Source organism: Camelus dromedarius, chromosome X, assembly GCF_036321535.1.
Source record: "Camelus dromedarius isolate mCamDro1 chromosome X, mCamDro1.pat, whole genome shotgun sequence".
Lineage (NCBI taxonomy): Eukaryota > Metazoa > Chordata > Mammalia > Artiodactyla > Camelidae > Camelus > Camelus dromedarius.
The window spans coordinates 55,819,349-55,840,852 of NC_087472.1; the positions used below are offsets into that span (position 1 = coordinate 55,819,349).

At 40.3% G+C, this 21,504-nt stretch overlaps 1 protein-coding gene across 1 annotated transcript; it reads right to left on the bottom strand.

The window, feature by feature from the left end:
- Positions 1-1,858: 1,858 nt before the first annotated feature.
- On the bottom strand, positions 1,859-21,436 carry PGK1 (phosphoglycerate kinase 1). The gene is made up of 11 exons (XM_010987729.2): positions 21,262-21,436; positions 15,337-15,387; positions 12,436-12,591; positions 12,175-12,319; positions 8,886-8,989; positions 8,126-8,245; positions 4,893-5,007; positions 4,474-4,653; positions 3,096-3,273; positions 2,734-2,832; positions 1,859-2,353 (listed from the first exon to the last, which is right to left on the bottom strand). Exons 1-11 carry the CDS (start codon positions 21,324-21,326, stop codon positions 2,313-2,315), a joined length of 1,254 nt encoding a protein of 417 aa, XP_010986031.1. The 5' UTR covers positions 21,327-21,436; the 3' UTR covers positions 1,859-2,312.
- Positions 21,437-21,504: the final 68 nt, after the last annotated feature.

Consider the following 21,504-nt stretch of genomic DNA (forward strand, 5'->3'; position numbering starts at 1 on the left):
GTAATTAGGTTTGTTTGTTTATTTAATGGAGGTACTAGGGATTGAACCCAGGACCTCATGCATACTAAGCACACACTCTACCACTGAGCCATACGCTCCCCACCCCAACATGGTGTATTTTAAAATTTACAACTATGGGGACAGTATTAAAACACAAATAATTTTTAAGAAAAAATTCAGGCCTTCAAAATTTCTGTTTTGTTTAAAGCAGCCACCAAAATTTTCTTTTGCTATTCTCTCCAGAGTTAAACAAAAAAGTCCTAGTCTAGGAGAATCATTTCAGGATTTCAGGGAGTGAACAATGAAAAAGCATCAGTCTTTGGAGTCAAACCTGGACTTGAACCCCTGCAGTTAGTTACTAGCTCTGTGAGGCTGTCCAATAGTTTAACTATTTCTTTATCTATAAACGTGAAATACATAATCTAGTATATAAAATGCCCAGTAGAAAAATTCTAGTTAAACAGCATTTTGAAATTTCATGTTTACCTCTGCTCACTCCTGAAATCCCATTAAAATGACAGGAAAGAGAAAGGAGGGAAAATTACAAGGACAATAAGAGAATCAGAATGTCATTGGAATTGCTTTGGCCTTTTGGCTAGGATCAAGGGCAGGATGTCGTAAGATTTCCAGCAATGACAGTGAATCAAAGCCTTTAAGTCTGAGACACTGGTATGTAGGCTGAAATTCTACATATAACCAAACAGGCAAGTATAAGGGTTGAGTAAAGATATTTTCAGACATATAAAAATTTTGCCTCCCAGGCACTTTCTCAGGAAGCTAGTGGAGTCTTATGTTTCACAAAAAGGAGAGTAAACCAAGAAAGGAGGGGGGAGGGGAAGAGATCCAGGAAATAGAAGGTCCACCACATGAGCTAAAAGGAATCCCCAAGAGGGTTACCTACAGGGATTCACTCTGGGGAAAAAAAAAACTGAGCAACAGCTGTAAAACAAACCTAGAGGGCAGCCAGGACAAACTGGCGCAGGAACACAGGACTCCACGAGGGACATCACCAATAAAAATGAACCAACTGTCTCATATGTTTGAATACACTGGGAATGAATCAGTGACAGGTCCATAGAAAAAGAAACCAGTTTTTAAACTATTATTAACTCCAAAGAAAATAAAAAGGTGCGTTGGTAAATATAATCATGGCATATGACATAGCTCAGCTGTGAACAGTATCTATAATCATAATGTAGACTATCGATCTAATAATCTAGTATCATGACAAAACTACATTGGGGGTGTAGCTCAAGTGTGGCAGAGCACATGCTTAGCATACATGAGGTCCTGGGTTCAATCCCCAGTACTTCTACGAATAAATAAACTTAATTACCTCCCCCACCAAAAACTTAAAAAATAAACTTAAAAAAAATCTTCATTGGGAGAACAAAGAAGGGGAAGGTATATATGAAACAGAAGGAGCCTGTAAGAGGTCTAAATCTTTCTATGTATGAAAATAGGTATCTTTTTTTAAAAAAAATCAAGAAATTAACAGTTACAAGCGTGTTACTTAGAAACATGGAGGTAAATACCAGAAAAAAACTAAGAGTTGAATGCAGTCACCTCTGGGAAGTAGAAATCAAATGGGAGGAATGGGCTAAAACCTATTTTTTGTTACAAGCTTTGACTTTTTAAATGATGGTTTTGTATAATGGATAAAAAGTTTTTTTTTAAAAAGTACCTATCACAATGTCTGCCATAAAGTAGGACCTCGATAAAAGAGTAGACATTTACCTAACACCTCCATCACCTACCCACCGCTACTGCCCCATTTCTTGCATTCAGAAATGTAGATGATCTGATACCTTTCTCAAGATTCTGTTCTCACCCTAACAAATTATGACAGGAAAAAAAATCCCAGTTTCAATGGATATTTTATTATTTATTTAACAGATCACCAGCTTCATCTCCCTCTCTACCTACAATTGAAATTTCATCTTACTTCCAAGCTGAGTAGTGACACAATGACAAAGCTAATCAGAATAAGCTACTTCAGAAAGAGAACTAAGCTAACACAGCTCACTTTCTTTTAACAGGCATAGTATATATGTATTTGCACTCTAGAATGCACAATGGTTTAGTCACTAAGAAATTCAAATGGGATCTTGAAGAATGTAGGCAAATCCAGGGTGCAGTAAAGATGAGCTGAGATGCTGTGCAACTGTTTACAGGTTCCTGGCGCTACATCTCTTGGCCTCTAGCTGAATCTTGACATAGGGGAAGATATTAGAGCTAATGCCAAATGGAGATGCAGAAAAGCACTAAGTTGACTTAGGGGCTGTGCACAGGAACCAAAAGGCAGGAAAGTACTAAACATTGCTGAGAGCATCCACCCCAGGAAGGACTTTACCTGTTTTTGAGAGAACACACACACACACACACAGTCAGCATTACTATAGGACCCACTAAGCCAGATCTGTCCCCTTCTATCTTCCCAATAACGTATCAGCTCTTCTCTAGGATATATGGCTGGGAGTTGGGTAACTTTTGCATTTTGGGTCCCAGGGCTACTATAGCATTAACCTCTTTAAGAATAAATCTTCCCATCTGGCCCTCCCCACCTCAAATGGATGCCAAGAGCTTTATTTGAAGTTCCTCCATTTGTACTGCCCAGCTAATAATGACTGCTAATGATAACACTACCTATTATCTCCACTCCATTCTATCCACCTCTTGCTGCATAACCCGTAGCCTTCTCCCAAAAAGCCAAAAAACTTTAAAGAACCTCACCTTCCAAGAGCTCTAAACTGGCACCACCACCAGTGCTCACATGGCTGACTTTATCCTCTGTATTCCATTTGGCACAGCAAGTAGCAGTGTCTCCACCACCTGTTCAGTGAAAGGAGAGAAAAGAAACAGGATTGGCACCAAAATTATAAGGCAGTGTGCTCTGAAGCCCAAAAGGTAAGCTGATAAGCCTGCAACTCCATCTCATTTAGAGATTCCTCCATGAATTACACACCCATTTAGCTCTGCTCAAGATTCACCTGGCACCAAGAAACCTAAGAAAACTTAACCACTTCCCCTCTACTTTCTTCTGATCAGAATTCTGCCAGCTCACATTGGCATTAGCTTCATACAGGACCCCTTACCTATGATGGTGATGCAGCCCCGGGAAGTGGCTTTCACCACTTCATCCATGAGGGCTTTGGTTCCTTGGGCAAAAGCTTCCCATTCAAATACACCCACAGGTCCATTCCACACAATCTGCTTAGCCCGACCAACAGCCTCAGCATACTTCTTGCTGCTCTCAGGACCACAGTCCAAGCCCTAAGGCATAGTTAAAAAAGAGAATGAGCTACCAAGAAAAGCTACTTAGAAGAGCAAATACCACACATCCACGAAGACGAGAACTCAAGATTGAACACTAGAATGTCTTCTAGATCCAAAAGATATCCTTCAGTCTTGAAAATTATAAACCTGTTCATGCCCTTTATGGAAGATCAAGTCTAAGGGAAAACCTCAAAAGTTTTTGATGAAAACATTCTTAGCCACACTTATTTGATTGTTAAGAACCAGGTCAGTGATTTTCAACCAGGGTCAATTCCATCCCTGAGACATATGGCAATGTCTAGAGACATTTTCGGTTGTCATGACTTGGAGGTGATGGGGGGATGCTACCCGCATCTAGTGTCCAAGGATGCCTTAAACATCCTACACTGCAACAACAGCCCTCCACAACAAAAACTACCTGAGATGTCAATAGTGGTGAGGTTGAAAAACACTGAACTAGATCAGTGGTTCTCAAACCTTGATGTGCACCAGAATCACCAGGATGGCTTATTCGAGCACAATTTCTGAGCCCCATCCCCAGAGTTTCTCCTTCAGCAGGTCTTGAGTGGGGCCCAGGAATCTGCATTTTGATGTGTTTCAAAATGCTGCTGATGCTGTTGTTCTTGGGACCACACTTTGAGAAACACTTCACTAAATATAACCCATGTGCCTAACAAAAGGAAAGTGACTAAGCAAACTAGTATGCCAGCATTAACAATTCTGTACAGCTATTAAAATGATACTAAATGGAGAATACTACAATCAACTATTTAAATAAGTCTTTAATATACACATAAATTCTTCCCTGCTTGCAATAATTATAATTGTACTATCTTCATGTTTTCATAAGAAAAATTTCTTATACAGGTTTCTAGGTAGCAACATAATCCAGAGCATCCCAAACCATGAAAGTACATAGCACCATCCCCAGAACATAACTAAGTACTTAATAAACATTAAATGAATGAAGAAACAGAAAATAGTTTTGCCCCCACATTACTGATGAAGGGTCTTAGCAGCAATCTTATACCACTGCTTTTCCCCCGATGGATTCTCCCCAAAGGAGGCATCACTGAAACATTTGGAGCCCTTCTGACAGAAATCTATAGAGACTCTTAAAATTCTTGGTGGCTGGTTACATGAATGATACCAAAATGTACTTGTCCACGCATACTATCAATCACCCAAGCAACTCACCATCCAGCCAGCAGGTATGCCAGAGGCCACAGTGGCTTGGCCAGTCTTGGCATTCTCATCAAACTTGTCAGCAGTGACAAAGTCAACAGGCAAAGTAATCTTCACACCATTCTTCTCAGCTTTGGACATCAGGTCTTTGACGATCTTGGATCCCTCTTCATCAAACAGAGAAGTGCCAATCTATACAGGGGAGCCAAAATGATGAAGATCAGCCTCTATGCTAAGAATGTGATTACCTCACAAAGCAGGCAGGAACAAGGTACAACACAATATAAATGAACAATTCAAGGACAAAAGAAAGACAATTTGCAAAATAAATAAAAATGCTCATGTCAAAAGCTAATTTTCTTTTTAAATTTATATAACCTGCTATTTCTCATGGAGAGCTACTTCACATCCACTTGGCATTGGTTTCCTACCTCCATGTTACTGAGCACCTTAAGGAAGGTAAAGGCCATTCCACCACCAATAATCATCTCATTGACTTTGTCCAGCATATTATTGATCAGCTGGATCTTGTCTGCAACTTTAGCTCTGGAAGGGAAAGCAAGAATCATCACCAAAAGAACAAACAATGGACTAAGGAAATGATACTACATAAAGCCTGAGTTTTGGTATCAAGGCATAGGAACAGAGAAATGTCCCACAAAGTGACAGAAGTATTGGCTAACTTTGCCCTGTTTCTCCAACCCAAAAAGTCATTCCATTACTAAGAAATCCTTTCAAGGTGTGGCTCTTGGCCAAGGGCTTAGATGATTTACACTCATCTAAAGAAATCTTAAGTTCCAAATAGATCTATTTTGCCCTTTCTTCCCTAAAAATCAGAGGGTCAAGACTGTTTATTGTACCTAAGAAAGACTACTAATTGTGGGATCCCTGAGCTAACGGAGAACTGTCCCAATCCTAGAGCAGAAGTCATATTACATACCAAATGAATATATACTGAGCAAAAATAGACAAATATTAATACTCTTAGGTCTGTGCTTAGCTGCTGGGACATCTGCTTTATGACATTCGTCATTCTACTGGACCACTTGGTTCAACACATTGAGTGAGCACCCACTCTGTGCCAAGCACTATTCTAGGTCTTTGAGAAACATCAGTGGGCAGAAACAAAGATCCCTACCACTTTGGAGCTTGTATCCCAGTAGAGGGAAGTAAGGTAATAAATACAGATATACTTTTTACCTCCCTATACAGAAAAAAATCTAAACTAAAGAAAAACACATTCACTTGAAGCACAACCTTTAAAATCCTTGACATAATAGCTTGCCTTACACAAATATTCCTATATATATCTAAATCCCACTTAAATTAACAAATCATCTTGAGCCTATTTCCTTCTTCATTCAATAAATAAGATGATATCTACTCTGTGAGAGGCCATATGCTAGGATTTGTGAAATGGAGATTGAAAACAATAGTGATGTGGGAGAATGGATGGCAAGAGACTACTGATATCTCACTTGTAAAGACTGGTTACCACCCAGGGTAAGAATGAAGTAACTGTTTCTCACACACACACACACACACACACACTCACACAGAGAGAGAAAGAGGGAGAAAAGAATAGAGACTCAATGTCTTCTAAAGAATGTGGGATATTCTACAGATCAAATGTCCTGCTTCTTCAACAAAACAATGGAATAAAAATAAAAAGGAAGAGGGAACAATTATAGAATAAAAGATATGTAACAACCAAATGCAGTGTATCCAATTCATTTGAATCCTAATTCAGACAAACCAACCATAAAAAGGCATTTCTGAAATGATGGAGAATTTCTGAATACAGACCGGGTATTAGATGATAATAACAATTGTTCAATGTATAACATGGTGGTTACTTAAAAGTAATCTCATCAGTTATGAGATGCATTCAGAAGTATTAGAAATGAAATTATATGATGTCTAAGGCTTGCTTTCAAATACTCCTGACAAAAGAGGATAGAAGAAACAGGATTGGCAAAAATGCCAATAATTATTGAAGCAGTACCTGAGGGTTTATTATATTATTCTCTCAACTTCTGTACATGTTGGAGTGTTTCCACAATAAAGTTTTTTTAATAAAATGCAAAATCTTCCCCTAAACTGTTAATGTTCTAAGGAGACTACATTGCAAGAAAAGTAGCCAAAAAAACTCCTCTCGGTATCAACTTCCCCAAGAGCTATTTTAGGCAGAGTCCAAAACCTAATCATTACCACTAAGTGGCACTCACTCCCATAGTCCAGGTCTACAGAAGGTTGGAGAACAAAGCTCAAATCCTAATCTCCAGAGAAGCAAAGATCAGAGTCTGACCTTTATAACCCAGTGCACAAGAGGGGCAATGCTTCCAGGACACAGGTAACAACCTGTACCAACCTTAACTATTTTTAGTACCCTGCAACTATGCTACTTGAAATTGACACCCAACTCCAGAGTCAGTTTTCATAGGGAAATGCTGAGTGTGTTCAGTCCCATAGAGAAAAAAAAAGCCCTGCTCATAGGAGGGTCAGGAGCATCCAGCCATAAAGAGGTTGCTCTCTAGATAGCCATGCCAAGTGACAAGAAGTTATCTTATCCAAGCAGTCCCAGGTCCCTGTACCTACTTTATCACCTAATATGTATCGTCCTAGCCTCTTGACCTGCACTTCTGAAATTTCTATTTTTAACTAAGCCAGTTGCATGTCATTATCCACACGGTACCTCTCTCCATAGGAGAAAACATAAAAAGTATGTGATCTGGAGAAATGAGTTCCAAATAATATATATATTCTTTTTTGGTGGGGAGGGGGTGGTAATTATTTATTTATTTATTTATTTATTTATTTATTTTTAGTGGAGGTAACTGGAGATTGAACCCAGGACCTCATGCTAAGCATGCACTCTACCACTTGAGCTATACCCTCCCCAACTTTCCAAATGACATATTAAACACATACAAGGAGATTTTCAGTTTTTCCTTGCCAGATTGTATGTATGTGAAAGGCTGCTTTGTGTATATGTCCATGTATAACTGAAAAATCGTGCTGAACACTGGAATTTGACACAACATTGTACAATGATTATAAATCAATAAAAAATGTTAAAAAAATAAAGTAAAATAAAATAAAAAATTGTTAGATGAGCAATGATGCATCTTTCCCATTCTTCCCTCCACAATCATTTTCTATCCCTCCCAGCCCTATTCTCTGTCCTAGGAGGCTGACCAGCATGGACTGCATCAAGGCGGGGGGGTCTCTTGCCCTCTGACATCCAGTTGGGTTGCAGCCAAATGGGGGCAGAAGAAGGCACATCAGTAGGAGATTGAAAGGAAATCAAAAGAGTATTTATTTCCCTGGCTCCCTCTCTGCTAGATGACTATCGCTTAACCAGAGGCTACAGTTCCTATCAGAGGGCCCCTCTCCATACAACCACCCTCTCTGCATTCTATAATCATTCCCTCCCTTTTCCCCTTCAGACCTAAAGATGGTGATGACTATTGCTAGCCCCAGATGACTGCTGTCCCTTTTGGGTCTCCCTAAACCCTACCCACACCTTTGTAATTAGTCCCTTAATTAAGTTCTCCTTCGCCACCCTGTTTGATTGTGCTATCTGACAATAAACCACCCAAGTTATGACCTACTACCAGGGAAACACACTACTTAAAGCGTGATCTTGAAGAGTTCTCCGTACCCGCCCAGGATGGCCAGGAAGGGTCGCTCTGGGCTCTCCAAGGCCTTGGCAAAGTAGTTTAACTCCTTCTTCATCAAAAAGCCTCCAGCCTTCTTTGGCAGATTTACTCCCACCATAGAGCTAGAAATGAACAGACATTCAAATTTTAGTCAGTCCCTATCAATTCTCCCAATTCTAGAGGCCATCTCCTATTACTGAAATACTTTCACATCTGAGATTCCAGGAGACCGTGGTTTTCATCCCCAAACTGCAATAAAACACTTAGGTACAAGATAAGGTTTTTGAGTAACCACACAGGATCAGGGGGAACAAGTGAAAAGCAATGACCTTAAGTAGAATTGAAGATGCCCAATTAATAGTCTTCAGGCCAAGGGTTTAACCACAATCAATAATCAGCCAGGTGATGACAACAGGAAAGGGTTCCTCCATTTGCTTCCTGCTGACAGCCTAAGACTCTGACCCCACAGCATTCACAAAGGGCAAGCTCTGCATAAAATATCCAAAGTGAGATAGAATAACATCTTCCTGAAGCTTGATAAAAAGCTCCACAATTCTCAACACTTTTTACTCTTATTTCCTCTTTAGATCAGGGATACTCAACAAGAACCACAGTCTAATTTGTAGGTCCAATTAGAGACAGAAGCCAAAAAGATGACAGTATAATACAGAAATCTCTAAAATCAAGCCAGACCATGGGCTGCTCAAGGAAACAGAGAAAATTTAATGCTCCCAGCTCAACACTGAAGGAAACTTTTAGTACCTGTGGGCTCGGTGAGCAGTACCAAAAGCATCATTGACATAGACATCCCCCAGCTTGGAAAGTGAAGCTCGGAAGGCTTCTATTTTGGCTGGATCAGCTTTAACCTGCAGAGAAAAAAGAAAAAGAAAAAACAACACAGGAAATGTTGATGGCTCCACAGACAATTGTAAAAGCATTTCAGTCCAAGAGTCCTCTTGAACATCTCTAAGGACCCTGAGTTGGTAAAGACAGCAATTTTTACAACTAGCAGCAGGATCTGTTCTTTCTCCCAAATATTCCAGGTCTTTTGGTCATTTCTGCCTGTTTCTGTTCTCCTTCACCTTCCCTCAGATTACAAACCTAAGATTCCTGAACCATGGCTTAACCTCTAATCACGTGAAGCTAACCACATCCCACTGGCCTCTCCCCAACTCCTAGGGCAAGATTTGAACCCTCCTTCCCTTTCCTTATCTTGCCTCATTTCCTCATTTTAACATATTCTCCTTGTAGAATTTAGGATTATACTCGACTCAAGCTGCTGGCTACCAAGGCCCTTCTGAAAAGGGAAATAGGCCCTCACACAGATTCCTCATGAAAGCAACAAGGGCAGGTTGGAACAGAGAAGGCAGATGAAAACAACAGAAAAGGACCTCAGAAACATTTTATACTGACTAAAAGGAGGTATTTTATATAGCCTTCCCTGGAAGTTAGGCATCTGAGAAAACAAAAATACACTTCTACAAAAAAAGACAGAGGAACAAAAAGTTGAAAACACAGGGCTCTAAATGCACCCACTATCCAGGGATTTCCCCCAACTTCTCAAAGGGGAAGGAAAGCAGGATGGCAGGATGGACTAAGAGTCTCCAGTAGGAAACACAAAGATACACAAAAAGCTAGATAAGGGGGACATGGCACAGAAGAGCACAGAGCAGATGTTCAGTTTAGTTACCGGCCACTCCCATTTTCCCATGTATCAAGGTGAAGGAGGCTGCCACAAAGAGCTTCCCTCTAATTACCCAAAAAATGCAAGGGCACTAATGCTAAAACTAAAGACCGTAGAGCCCCCATAACCCCTTGAGAATGGAATATTATCTGCCACTGGTGACTGGAAGATGATTCATGTAGTAATGAAGATACTGTTCAATCGGCAAGAGACCAGGGTTCCAGGCCAAAGTCGGACCCTAATTTATTCTTTAACTTTTGTCAAGTTGCTCTCTGACCCTGAAATCTTCCCATCTATTAAAAAGAGAAGACAATCTCTCTATTAAAGAATTGTTTGAGGAAACGTGAGGCAAACTGAAAGCTCTTCATGAAAAAGGTACTATAGAAATTACTAACAATCAGAACCCAGTTCTCAGTTTTGATCTGCCAATAATTAGAAGAGAATACTCCTAAAAGACTAATGTAGGCAGACTAGATAAAGGAAAAATTTCATGCCCTGACTTGTTTTAATCCACTTTGAACTTACAGCTGGGTCCTGAAATTTCAAGCATGAAGTCATTGGACACTAAGTGTAAAGTTAAGTAACTAAAAAAGACATAGACTAGAACAGTTGGTTCATCATTTCCTGAATAAAAGGTTTTGCCTCAATCTGCCAGTTGCCTCCTGCCATTTCTAAGCCCTAGTGTCTAGCAGCTTGAGTTTCAATCTAAAAGGGCACCAAATTTTAAGTCAGCATTTGACTCCTACTACTGTAGCAAGACCATGCCAAAGGCAAGATAAGGCAAGACCAGAGCCTACAGTGCTAAGAAAAGAAACTGCTTGAAAGCAGGCACTCAGATGACCTTAAGAAATGTCACAAGTACAACAGGAGATTAAGACACTAGCTCAGAGCATCTTGTTCCACAAGACACTGAAGATCTTAAGAGTAGAATGTACTTAAAGGGTGCTTTCAGCTTCCCTTCTACCAATAGGCAAATTCTAAATCATCCTCAAAGAGCCAGCTTTATCATTTAATATTTGAATTCTGGTTGTCAGGTCATAGTAATCTGTGTTGTGGGTTATCTATGGTTGCCTTTTTAAAAATTTTTTGTTTTTTTCTATGGTTGCTTTTGAACAACGGCAGTTTAGCAGTTCCAACAGAGCCCATATAAGGTTGTGACTGTATGTCTCGCAAAGCCTAAAATATTTACATATCTGGCCCTTTACAGAAAGGTTGCTGATCTAATGGACTGAGCTGTATCTATAAAGCCCAACAAAAGTAACACTCACTTCTAACTTTGGTCAAATGCCTTCCTTTCTGAGACTTAGGTGTTTTTAGAAAATACGGTACCTTTTCTTCCTTATTTTAAGGAGAAATTCGAAGAAAGATGCCTTACACTTCTTAAGAAAAATGCCTTAAATCCAAGGCAGTATCATCATGACCCTCATTTACCCAACTATAATCAAATGGCCCAAATAGTTCCTTGCACTTCACTTAGGAAAGTACTTTTTCTGCTCACATAATTCTTTTATAAGAAAACTCCAAAGATAGCAAATTTAATTTACTGCCTTAAAAGCACCACGCTCAAGCTTTACATTAACTCTTCTTCTAAATAAGAATACAGGTTGTCCTTCCATAACACACTAGAGCCTGTCACTTAGGAAAAAACGTTCCAGCCTTGACAAACAAAAAATGTACAACTGGCTCTGTGGGAGGAACACCTGGTGTAGCATGGACACTCACCCCCGTGGCCACCTATGAATGCCTGCTCTCAGCACTTGGGAATCACAGCCTACCCTCTGATAGGATTACCACATACTTTTAGAAAAAAAAAAACTGTCATGTACCATAGACCAGGTGTGTAACAAAGGGACAACGAGAAGTAGCATTTTTGGGGAGAGCGTATAGCTCAGTGGTAGAGTGTGTGCTTAGCATGCACAAGATCTTACGTTCAATCCCCAGCACCTCCATTAAAAAAATAAATAAACCTAATTACCTCCCCCACCAAAAAATAAAATAAAACAAATTACAAATGGAAAAGAAGTACAGAATTCTTAAAAAAAAAAAAAAGCAGTAGCACATCCACTGAATACCCTTACACCCAAACGGTATTCATGTATTTTTCCAAGGTATTTGAAAACCACTTAAGCATATGAGGAGGGCCTCTGGGATACTGGCAATATTCTATTCCTTGACCTAGGTGGTAGTTACACAGCTGTGTTTACTCTGTGATAAGGCATCAAGCTGTGCATTTGTGCACTTTTATATGTACATGATACTTCAATAAAAAGGTGTCAAAATAGACATGAGCTTCCCTACTCTTCAATTACAGTCTCTTATAGACTCAGCCTTCTTCACACCCACTAATGTCAAAATCACAGGTCCCACCTTGTTCCCAGAAGCATCTTTTCCCTTCCCTTCTTCCTCCACATGAAAGCGAAGGTTCTCCAGCAGGATGACAGACCCAGAAGCTGCATCAGCACAAGCTTTCTCCACTTCTGGACCCACACAGTCCTTCAAGAACAAAACATCCCTGGGGAGAGCACGAGATGGAAACACATGAGCGGTTTCAGAGTTAAGAAACAGCAACAACATGCTTGACAACATCTCCCATCACAGAGTCTACCACCACCAGAGCTTGAAACTTACTTGCCCAGCAGCGATTTGAGTTCTACAGCAACTGGCTCCAAGGAGTACTTGTCAGGCATGGGGACACCATCAGGCCGGCCCAGGTGGCTCATAAGAACAACTGACTTGGCTCCATTATCCAAGCAGAATTTGATGCTTGGAATGGCAGCCTTGATCCTGCAATCAAAAAAAGACAACAGGTAGAACAAGGTTACTCCTAAGAATTGGTGGGAACTATTTTATTTATGGCCTCACAAAACATAAAGCCAAATCTTTTCTTTTCTTTTCTTCTCCAAATTCCTTCATATCCACTGTCAGCAACTCAGTGATGGTCCTCAGGTTCATGTGCAGGGGAAGAAGTTAATTAGGATGCCAACCCTCCACCTAGGATTGTATAATCTCATCCCATTTTGCGCCTTGTGCAGAAAAGAGTTAACATATCAGGCCTGAAGCTGCTATCTTTAGAAGGACCTGCTTGCAAGGCTGGACCCTGGCTAGTGTCTGGGAACTTGGCTTTTAAAGTGGTCCCTTGGTTCTCTGATAAGGGCCATTCACTGTTCCTAGACTGTACAAACAAGGTGAGTTATGCTTAACACCTGCTTCCCTCTAGGAGTCTGGAATTTTGGTAGCTGCTAGGCAGAGGGTACCTACGTGACCAGCTCCCAGTAAAAATCTTAGGGGCTGAGTCTCTAAAGGGCTTCTCTGGACAGAAACATTGCACACAATCACTGCATTCTTCACTGCTGGAGAAAGGAGCACACTTGGTTTGTCCCCTCATGAGAGGGAGAGAGCACTGTAAGCCCATGTAGGAATTTCTCCAGACTCTGTCCGTGTCTCTTCCCCTTGCTGATACTGTTATGCATCTTTTCACTGTAATAAACTTTAGCAGTGAGAACTATATGCTGAGTCCTGTGAGTCCTTCTAGTGCATCATCACCAAACGTGTGGGTAGTCTTAGGAACCCCTGAAACACCCTGTTTGACTGTGGAAGAAATATAAAATTCCCAAATCTTAAAACCATTAAAGGAAATCTGGGGAAAACTGAAAAATATGTACCTTTTCTGCACCCATTATACACTCTAAGTCACTTTTTTATGTAGGAAAAAATAAATGCATTACGTAGAATGTGCTTTGCATAATGCATCACATTTACTAAATTATAGTTTAACCTAAAAATTATTAATCTACCTTCAAATATTTCAAATTTTTGTTACAAACCCAATACTAATTTCTATTCTTGCCAGTCTTTAAAAAATTAAAATGGATAAGAAAATCATTTATTTATTCAATAAATATTTATCAAATGCTTCTTTTGTGCCAGCTATTCTTCTAGATTCTGAGAATACAAAAGTAAATAAAATAGTCTCTTGTCATAGAAGTGAAGTGCTAACGAAGGGAGAGACAATAAATGATAAGCAAATATATACATTTGAGATTTTATTTACATATATATATCTCAGATGGTGATTAAGAGCTGTGGAGAAAATAAAGCAATAAAGCAAGTTAGAGGGACAAGAATTATTGGACAATGGTGGTGTATGGTGGCCAAGGAAAAGTCTCTCTGATAAGGTGATATTTCAGTAGAGAATGGAATAATGAAAAGCCAAGTTACATTCTAAAACATCTGATGCTATTTGGCAGATGTACAAACTCATTTATATCAAATAAAGAAGAAAACTTTACTAGGTATAACTTTTGCCCAGTGAAATCAAATTAATCTTCAGGGCTATCCCTTATTGGCAAGTTCTATTATTTCTAATGCTTCATTTTGTTAATCAACTCCATGGATCTCTGAAAATGAAAAGATCTACTCAGACCTACTTCTGTTCTTTATACATAAAATACCTTGATATGTATATTTCCAATCGTCTCTGTGTGCTGCAGAAAATAGTGAAAATCAAGAAGGATCAGAACTGCCTTGTACAAAGACCTTCCACTATGGTGCAGCAGGAATGTGCTTATTAGCAAAATGTCAAGTTCTATTTTGGGGCCAATATCTGAAAATGTTCTGAGTCTACACCTGCACTGTCCAATATGGTCGCCATTAGCCACATGTACCTCTTGAATACTGGAAATGTGACTAGTCCAAATTGGTATGTGCTATAAGTGTAAGATACGTGCTGGATCTCAAATACTTAATACCAAAAAAGTTAAATGTTGCTTTGATTAATTTTATTGATTACATATTGAAATGATTATTTGGGGTTTACTAGATTAAATAAAATATATTATTAAAATTAAGTTCATCTGTTTTTACTTTTTAAATGTGGCAACTAGAAAATTTTAAAATTACACGTGGCTCATATTATATTTCTATTAGAAAGCACTGGTCTAGACTGGAAAGCACCCTTCCAGGTCAAATCCTTCATTTAAAATTTAAAATAAAAACTTTCTTTTACAATCTAGTCAAAAGCAAGATCAGTACTATCATCTAAAATTTTTGCTTCTATATATAGGAGCCAAGACTTTTGGAGCAGCATAAACTGACTGAAAATATTATTTGTAAAGTTTTTCCCTTAAATCAAAATTCTCAAAAACTGATTTTATCAAGGCTACCGAGCATGTAAAACTACGAGTGTAGTTTTAATTATTATTTAGTATTAAAAAATCCTTCTCTTGCACAGTTCTTCATTTTTAGAAAGGGAAGCCAAGTAATCTCAAACTTTGATATTCTTTAAAAGTATATAACCTCAAATTCTTCAAATTTAAAAAAGATGGGGAGAGGGAAATCATTTTAAGATGATTTTTTTTTCAATTTCTAAGTGCTCATAAGAAAGCAGACCAGATGATGGGTTGGCTGAAAACCAAGATTATATGCCTTAAATTGCCATAGTTCTACAATAAGAAAAGAAAACCACTTCATCCTATATACTCACACCTATGTACATCTTAAACCAATCTCAAGGCTTAGCAGGGACTTTACCTCTGGTTGTTCGTTATCTGGTTGTTCTTCATAGGAACATTGAAGTCCACTCTGAAAAAGAAACAAAGTATCGGGTTCAGAACAATGATCAACTTACTGTCTCCTCAAAGATTAAAAGAGGTACTTTTAGTGAACCAGTTAAATAAGCTGGAAGTTCAAAAGTGACCTTAAACATATCTAAACAGCAGTATAAGAAGACAATGGTTAGCCATGGGGAGGAGGGTGGGAGTAGTGACTGGGATAGGACACCAGAGGGAGCTTCTGGGGTTCTTGTAATAGTCTTTCTTGACCTGGGTGATTGCACAAATGTGTGTTCCTTTTGTGATAATTCTTTGAGCTTATGATTTGTGCCCTTTTAGGTGTGTATCTCATACTTTAAAAGAGAAATTTTTTTAAATAAAATATAAAACCTAACTTAAAACCACAGAAACTAGCCCTGAAGACCTGGGAAGCTAAAGCCAGTTCCATCTAAAAAGATTTCTATGTGAGCCTAACATGATAGTATTTTATAACAGTGGCAGCTGGAAGGGTGAGGGGTTATAAGGAACACATCTCGATTCTGATTCCTTTGATATTATTTCTAGGTCCTAGTGAAGCTAACATTACTCAAAAGAAAAAAAATTAACTGGAAAAATAAAACACATCAAGAGAATATCATTCTTTTTTGGAAAAAGCCTGGGGCCTTGGGACCAGAAAGAAACTCAGTGTCCAAGACTAAGTTCACACAGTATCCTTCAAGCAAAACATAGACAATGAAAATAAGATAGCCTCTTTCTAAAAGCCTGAGAAGAGAGGACGGAACGTGTGACCCTGCCCATCCGACAAACGGACAATTAGAAGAGAAGTGATCCAGATGGCACAAGCAAATAATTTACTGCAGTTTCCCTTCTTACCCAAGGGATTGTTGCTTTACCATTTTTAAGAACTGATCATTCCTTCCCCCTTCTGAACTCCTTGGAACCTCATTCTACTTCAGTATGACTAAAAACAACGTGAGGTAGCTATTTATAAGGTCTAAGTTTTGCCTGCCAAGATCCTTTTTAAGTGATTACTTTCTCATCTATAGAATGGGAATGATAGTATCTACCACACAGTTATTGTGACAATTAAATGTGTTAATGATTTGTAAAGTGCTTAGAAGAGTACCATGAAAGTGGTAGAGCTATCATTATACATGTTAATGCTTCTCCAAACCGTGAGTCTGTGATTTAAAAGGCAGATCAACCATTACTAAAAAGAGTTAACATCATGCACTAAGGGACTATGGTGAAGGCATGACCTAGTCAAGAAGGCTGCTGCTGTGTTTGACCATAAAGACCCATTACTAGTCCTTCCTCTCTACGGCTAAGGCTTGGCAGATGATTACAAAATCCTAGACCTACTAAGAAGACAACCAATTTCCTATATGACCTAGGCCTGTACTCTATTCTACCTCACCAAAAAGCAGCCTTTCCCAAAGAGGGGTTGAGGAAGTAATTCTATATTCAAACATTTCAATTAAAATCTTAAAAAAATAAAGGCAGTATGCCTCTGAAGAAATACTCTACTTAATTTCAGGCTCCTTGATTCTGATTCTAAGCATCTTCTTTAAATATCCTGAACAAGTCCTTTGCCAACCTTAAAGTGCATTCCAAAAAGGACAGAGTATCCCATTACCATGGGTCATTCCCCTCACCCTCTACAGCTTCCTACAAGGCCCATATTCAAACAGGCTAATGGGAAGGGACTGAGCACAAGCCACCCCTTGCAATACTGCTCCCTATCCCCAAGCCCTCACTGAGAGGAATTTCCTTGCAAACACTCAAGAGTCTGTCTCATCTATCCAAGCTGCCATGGCATAGCTTACAGATGAGAACTGGACTTGTACTCTCTTCTCATTGCTTATGGATTACCCTCCCTCACCGTCTCCTAGACTCTCAACAACAGCTTTGATTCTCCCCTCTGAGGACTCCACCAAACTACTCTTGTCTACACATTCCACTTATTCCATTCTATGTAAAATCTGCACCCTTCCTTTTCTGCTTCCCTTAAACAACCCTGAGCTTAGCCTCAGGCACAAAGTCAGATATCACTTACACACCAATCAGAATGGCTGAAATAAAAATAATGACACGAAATGCTGTTGAGGATGCAGAGAAACTGATCACTCATATACTGCTGGTAGGAATGTAAAATGATGTGGCTGCTTGGAAAAACAATCTGCAAATTCCTCAAAGGGTTAAGCATATGACCCGGCAATTCCACTCCTAGGTGTTTACCAAAAAGAAATGACAGCATTTATGTCCATACCAAGACTTATGTCCAAGAGCTCAACATTCACAGAAGCTTTTTTTTGAAATAGCCCAAAACTGGAAACAACCCAGATGTCTTTCAATGAGTGAAGGACTAAACAAACTGTGGAATATCCATACCATAGAATACTACTCAGCAATACAAGGTATGAACTATTGACACGCAACAACATGGATAAATCTCAAGCGCACTATGAAAAAAATTCCATCCCAAAAGGTTATATACTGTGTAATTCCACTTATATAACACTTTTCAAACAAAATTTTAGAAATGGAGGCCAGATTAGTAGTTACCAGGGGTTAGGAATGGAGGGGGGGGGGGCCACGACTCTAAAGTAGTAGAATGTGGGAGATCGTGGTAGTGCTCAAACAAGTTTTGTAGCTTGATTGTGGTGGGACTTACACAAATATACACACGTGATGAAGCAGCAAAGAATTAAACACTTTACTCCAATGTCGACCTCCTAATCTTGATATTGTACTCTATGTAAGATGCATCCAGTGGGGGAAACCAGGTAAACACAGGACCTCTCTACACTATTTGCAAATTCCTGTGAATATATATAATTATTTCAAAATAAATCTTTAAAATATCAATTTAGTTGTAATAAGAATATAAAGTGACTATCACCTGAAATCTCAGGCGTCCAGGCCCAGTTCCATTAAAAGCTCTCAGAGGAACCATTCCCACCCTCACTTCACTGTCTATGACTGGGAAATTGGGGTATTACGGCTCTCTTACATTTTTTCTCCCCTGCTGTTTTTTCTCTCCGTTTCTTTTTCCACTACACCAAGGCTGTTGCTTAACAAGTTACAACAAGTTAAAGAAAAACAGTGAGGTTTAAAAAAATGGGGGGAGGGAGCAAGCAAAAGGGAAGTGTTTCACAAGCTAGCAAAGCAGTATGACTGGCAGCCTATGAGAGGAGGAAAGGAAATGATATCGCAAAATTAAGCTGGAAATTTATTCAAAGGGCTGTAAAGTCAACTGGAGTCCTAAAAAACTGAGGTAGAACCTGGTAACAATCCAGTAAGAGATTTCTGGCTATCTAAAGTTCCCTCAACAAATCAGTCAATTTCCCTTGGCAATTCAGAACAGGGGCCTGAAGACTCAGCAAACAACTGAGCTCCCTTTTACAAGACAAAGACAGGAGGCAAGAGAAGCAGCCACCACTCAGTAGGCCCCACTTCCGGAACACTGCCAGCAACCACCAAATAAAGGCACTGAAACAAAAAGAAATTTGAGCTGACAATGCATGGCTGCCTACTCTTCCAGAAAGCAGTCCTACAGGGTGACTCTCTATTCAAGAGATACATTAATAATCAGGGGGGAAAAGCAACTTCCTGTCCTCAGTCCAAATAAGTAGAATTTATCCAGATTACAAGGGAAAACTACTGATTGCAACCTTCAGTAGACAAAAGGTCTATTTTAATCTATCCTTGTTGTGGAGGGTATAGCTCAGTGGCAGAGCACATGCTTAGCATGCACAAGGTCGTGGGTTCAATCCCCAGTACCTCCTCTAAGTATAAATAAATAAACCTAATTACCTCACCCTCCAAAATACATATATATGCTTTGAAAGGGGCTTTAAGAAATAGAAAACAGTCTCATATCCAAAAAATGAAGTTCTCGATATCAGTAAGAATTTTAAAAAAGTAACCTGTCTTTGTACACTATGTCCAATAATTTTAGAGGATCTGGTTGATAGACAAAGAGACCCAAATTCTAGTCCTGGCTCTGCCACCAACTTGCTAGTTTAGTGACCTTGGACAGGTCATTTTCCATCAGCAAAACAGAACTAGCCAATCACTTCAGGGGCTCAGGGTTAATCTGTGTTAAATGAAACTTTGAGCCCTTGGGCAGAAACATATTTCATATTCAGCCCAGAGGGAGAAAAGATAAGCACCTCCTCTAGTCTCAATCCTGGCCACCCCAGATAATTCCTCAAGCTGGTTTCCCTGGGAAAAGAAGAGATAAAGCCCAAGACTGCAATTGTAGAAAGTGACCAACATGATGCTCCACCCCTTGTCTTTCAGCTGGTGCTTGCATCTGTAAAGGTCATCCTTGAGCACAGTGAAGATAGGAGGAAACAATTAAAACCCAAGATCTAGTTGCATGCCAATATCTACTTACCCTGTTTTTCATAGAGTTTTCAACCTCTTTAAGAGCATCTTAGGGATAGAAAGGACCCTTATCTAATACTAGGATGACTGTGAATCCTACTTTGTCCAGGTTGCAAAGGACTAGGTCATTTAGGTAAATGTGGACACAAGGTGTTTTTCATGACCATAAGCTATTGCGTTCTTCTAATTACTTCCATAGCAAGGCAGAGAAAGCCACTAGCAAACTAACAGTGGCCATAATGAAATTACAGGGAAGGGGAGGGCTACATGAAATTTTAGGCTGCCCATACAGTTCACCAATTCAGAGTGCCTTCATATATTTAAGCCTTAGGTAAAGGGAAATCCCCTACTGCTTTCTGTGTCTGTTAATATCCAAAAGTTCCCCTCACTTGAACCAGCCCAAATTGGGAAAGGGGCTGGATCACATCATTCACAAGCCTGCCCATCAATTAACCACTTCCCTAAAAGGACAAGACTGCACAACACTATCAGTGTAAGGCCTTATGGCACCCCCAAAAGCACCACACTTGGATTTGTCAAAGTATATGAAGTCAATTCCATCAGTTACATACCTAACTGAATTCCTGCACTTTGCTCCCGGCATGCACAAATGTACCACACGTTACAAAAAGCTCCATACATTATGCTAGTAATTTTGGCAAATAAGGAAGAATCCATGTTGGTAAGTGACCAGGGATCCACATGTTTGCAGTAAGAGATCCCAAAGTGCATAGGGAGCCTTCCTCATTTCCAATATCCTGCTTCTCTAGCCACCTGTGGGGGTAAGGTTGGAGAACAGCAAGAATGAGCAGCCACACCCTGATCTAGCATTACCCAGTATGTGTCACAATCCTGATGCAAACCCCCTCGGCCTGTAGTCCAAAGACAAGGCAGAGCGGCAGAGGCCTGTTACATAAGCTCTTCGGCGCCTCCTTCCATGCGCCCCACCGCACCCCATCCTCTCACTCTCAATGTTTTAAGGGGTTCTACTCCTGAACATCGAAATCAACAGTCTCTGGGAAACATGTCCTTTTGTGTAGGGACCTTTGAAATGTGGACCGCTTCTCATTTGTCTAGGATGGTCTAGGGTGGTGGGGGAAGGGATACTAACCAAATGACCTTTCAAGGTCCCTTCCCTGGGGCCTAAGGATCTTCAGGCTAAGCATCAGGTGCCACCTCGCCAACTGGGAGCTGGAGACGACAAAACTTCCTTTCAGGAATAGGAAAAGAGAGCAAAATGGGTGCCGGCAATCTGAGCCCTTCCTGGGTGGATCCACCCCCGCAAAGGGCAACTACGGCTCGCTTTCCGGGTTGGGAAAAATGAGGTTAGAAACCATTACACCCGGGCAAAACTTAAGCCACAATGGTAGGCAGCCTCGCTCTGTAGGGCCAGGTCCCAAAGGGCCGAGAAGAGGACTAAAGGCAACTTGGGGCAGGAGGGAAAGCAAGTCGGCCCCGGCTGGAGAGGCTGCGGCAAAGCCCCGAAGGCGCGTGGACAGATGTAGAGAATTACCTCATCACAACTCGCTTCCCCTTGACGTCCAGCTTGTCGAGAGTCAGCTTGTTGGAAAGCGACATCTTGGCAATTCAGCGGCGGCGAGAGGCCGGGAGCTCAGACTGCGGGAGAGACGACGACCGACTCGCGATCCAAACGCGTGGAAAATGCCGAGAGCCTCGCGGGCTCCGCCGCCCCGCCCCTCGCCCCGCCCCTTCCCGGCAGCCGCACCCGGCTCGCCGCGCAAGGCAACAGCTATTG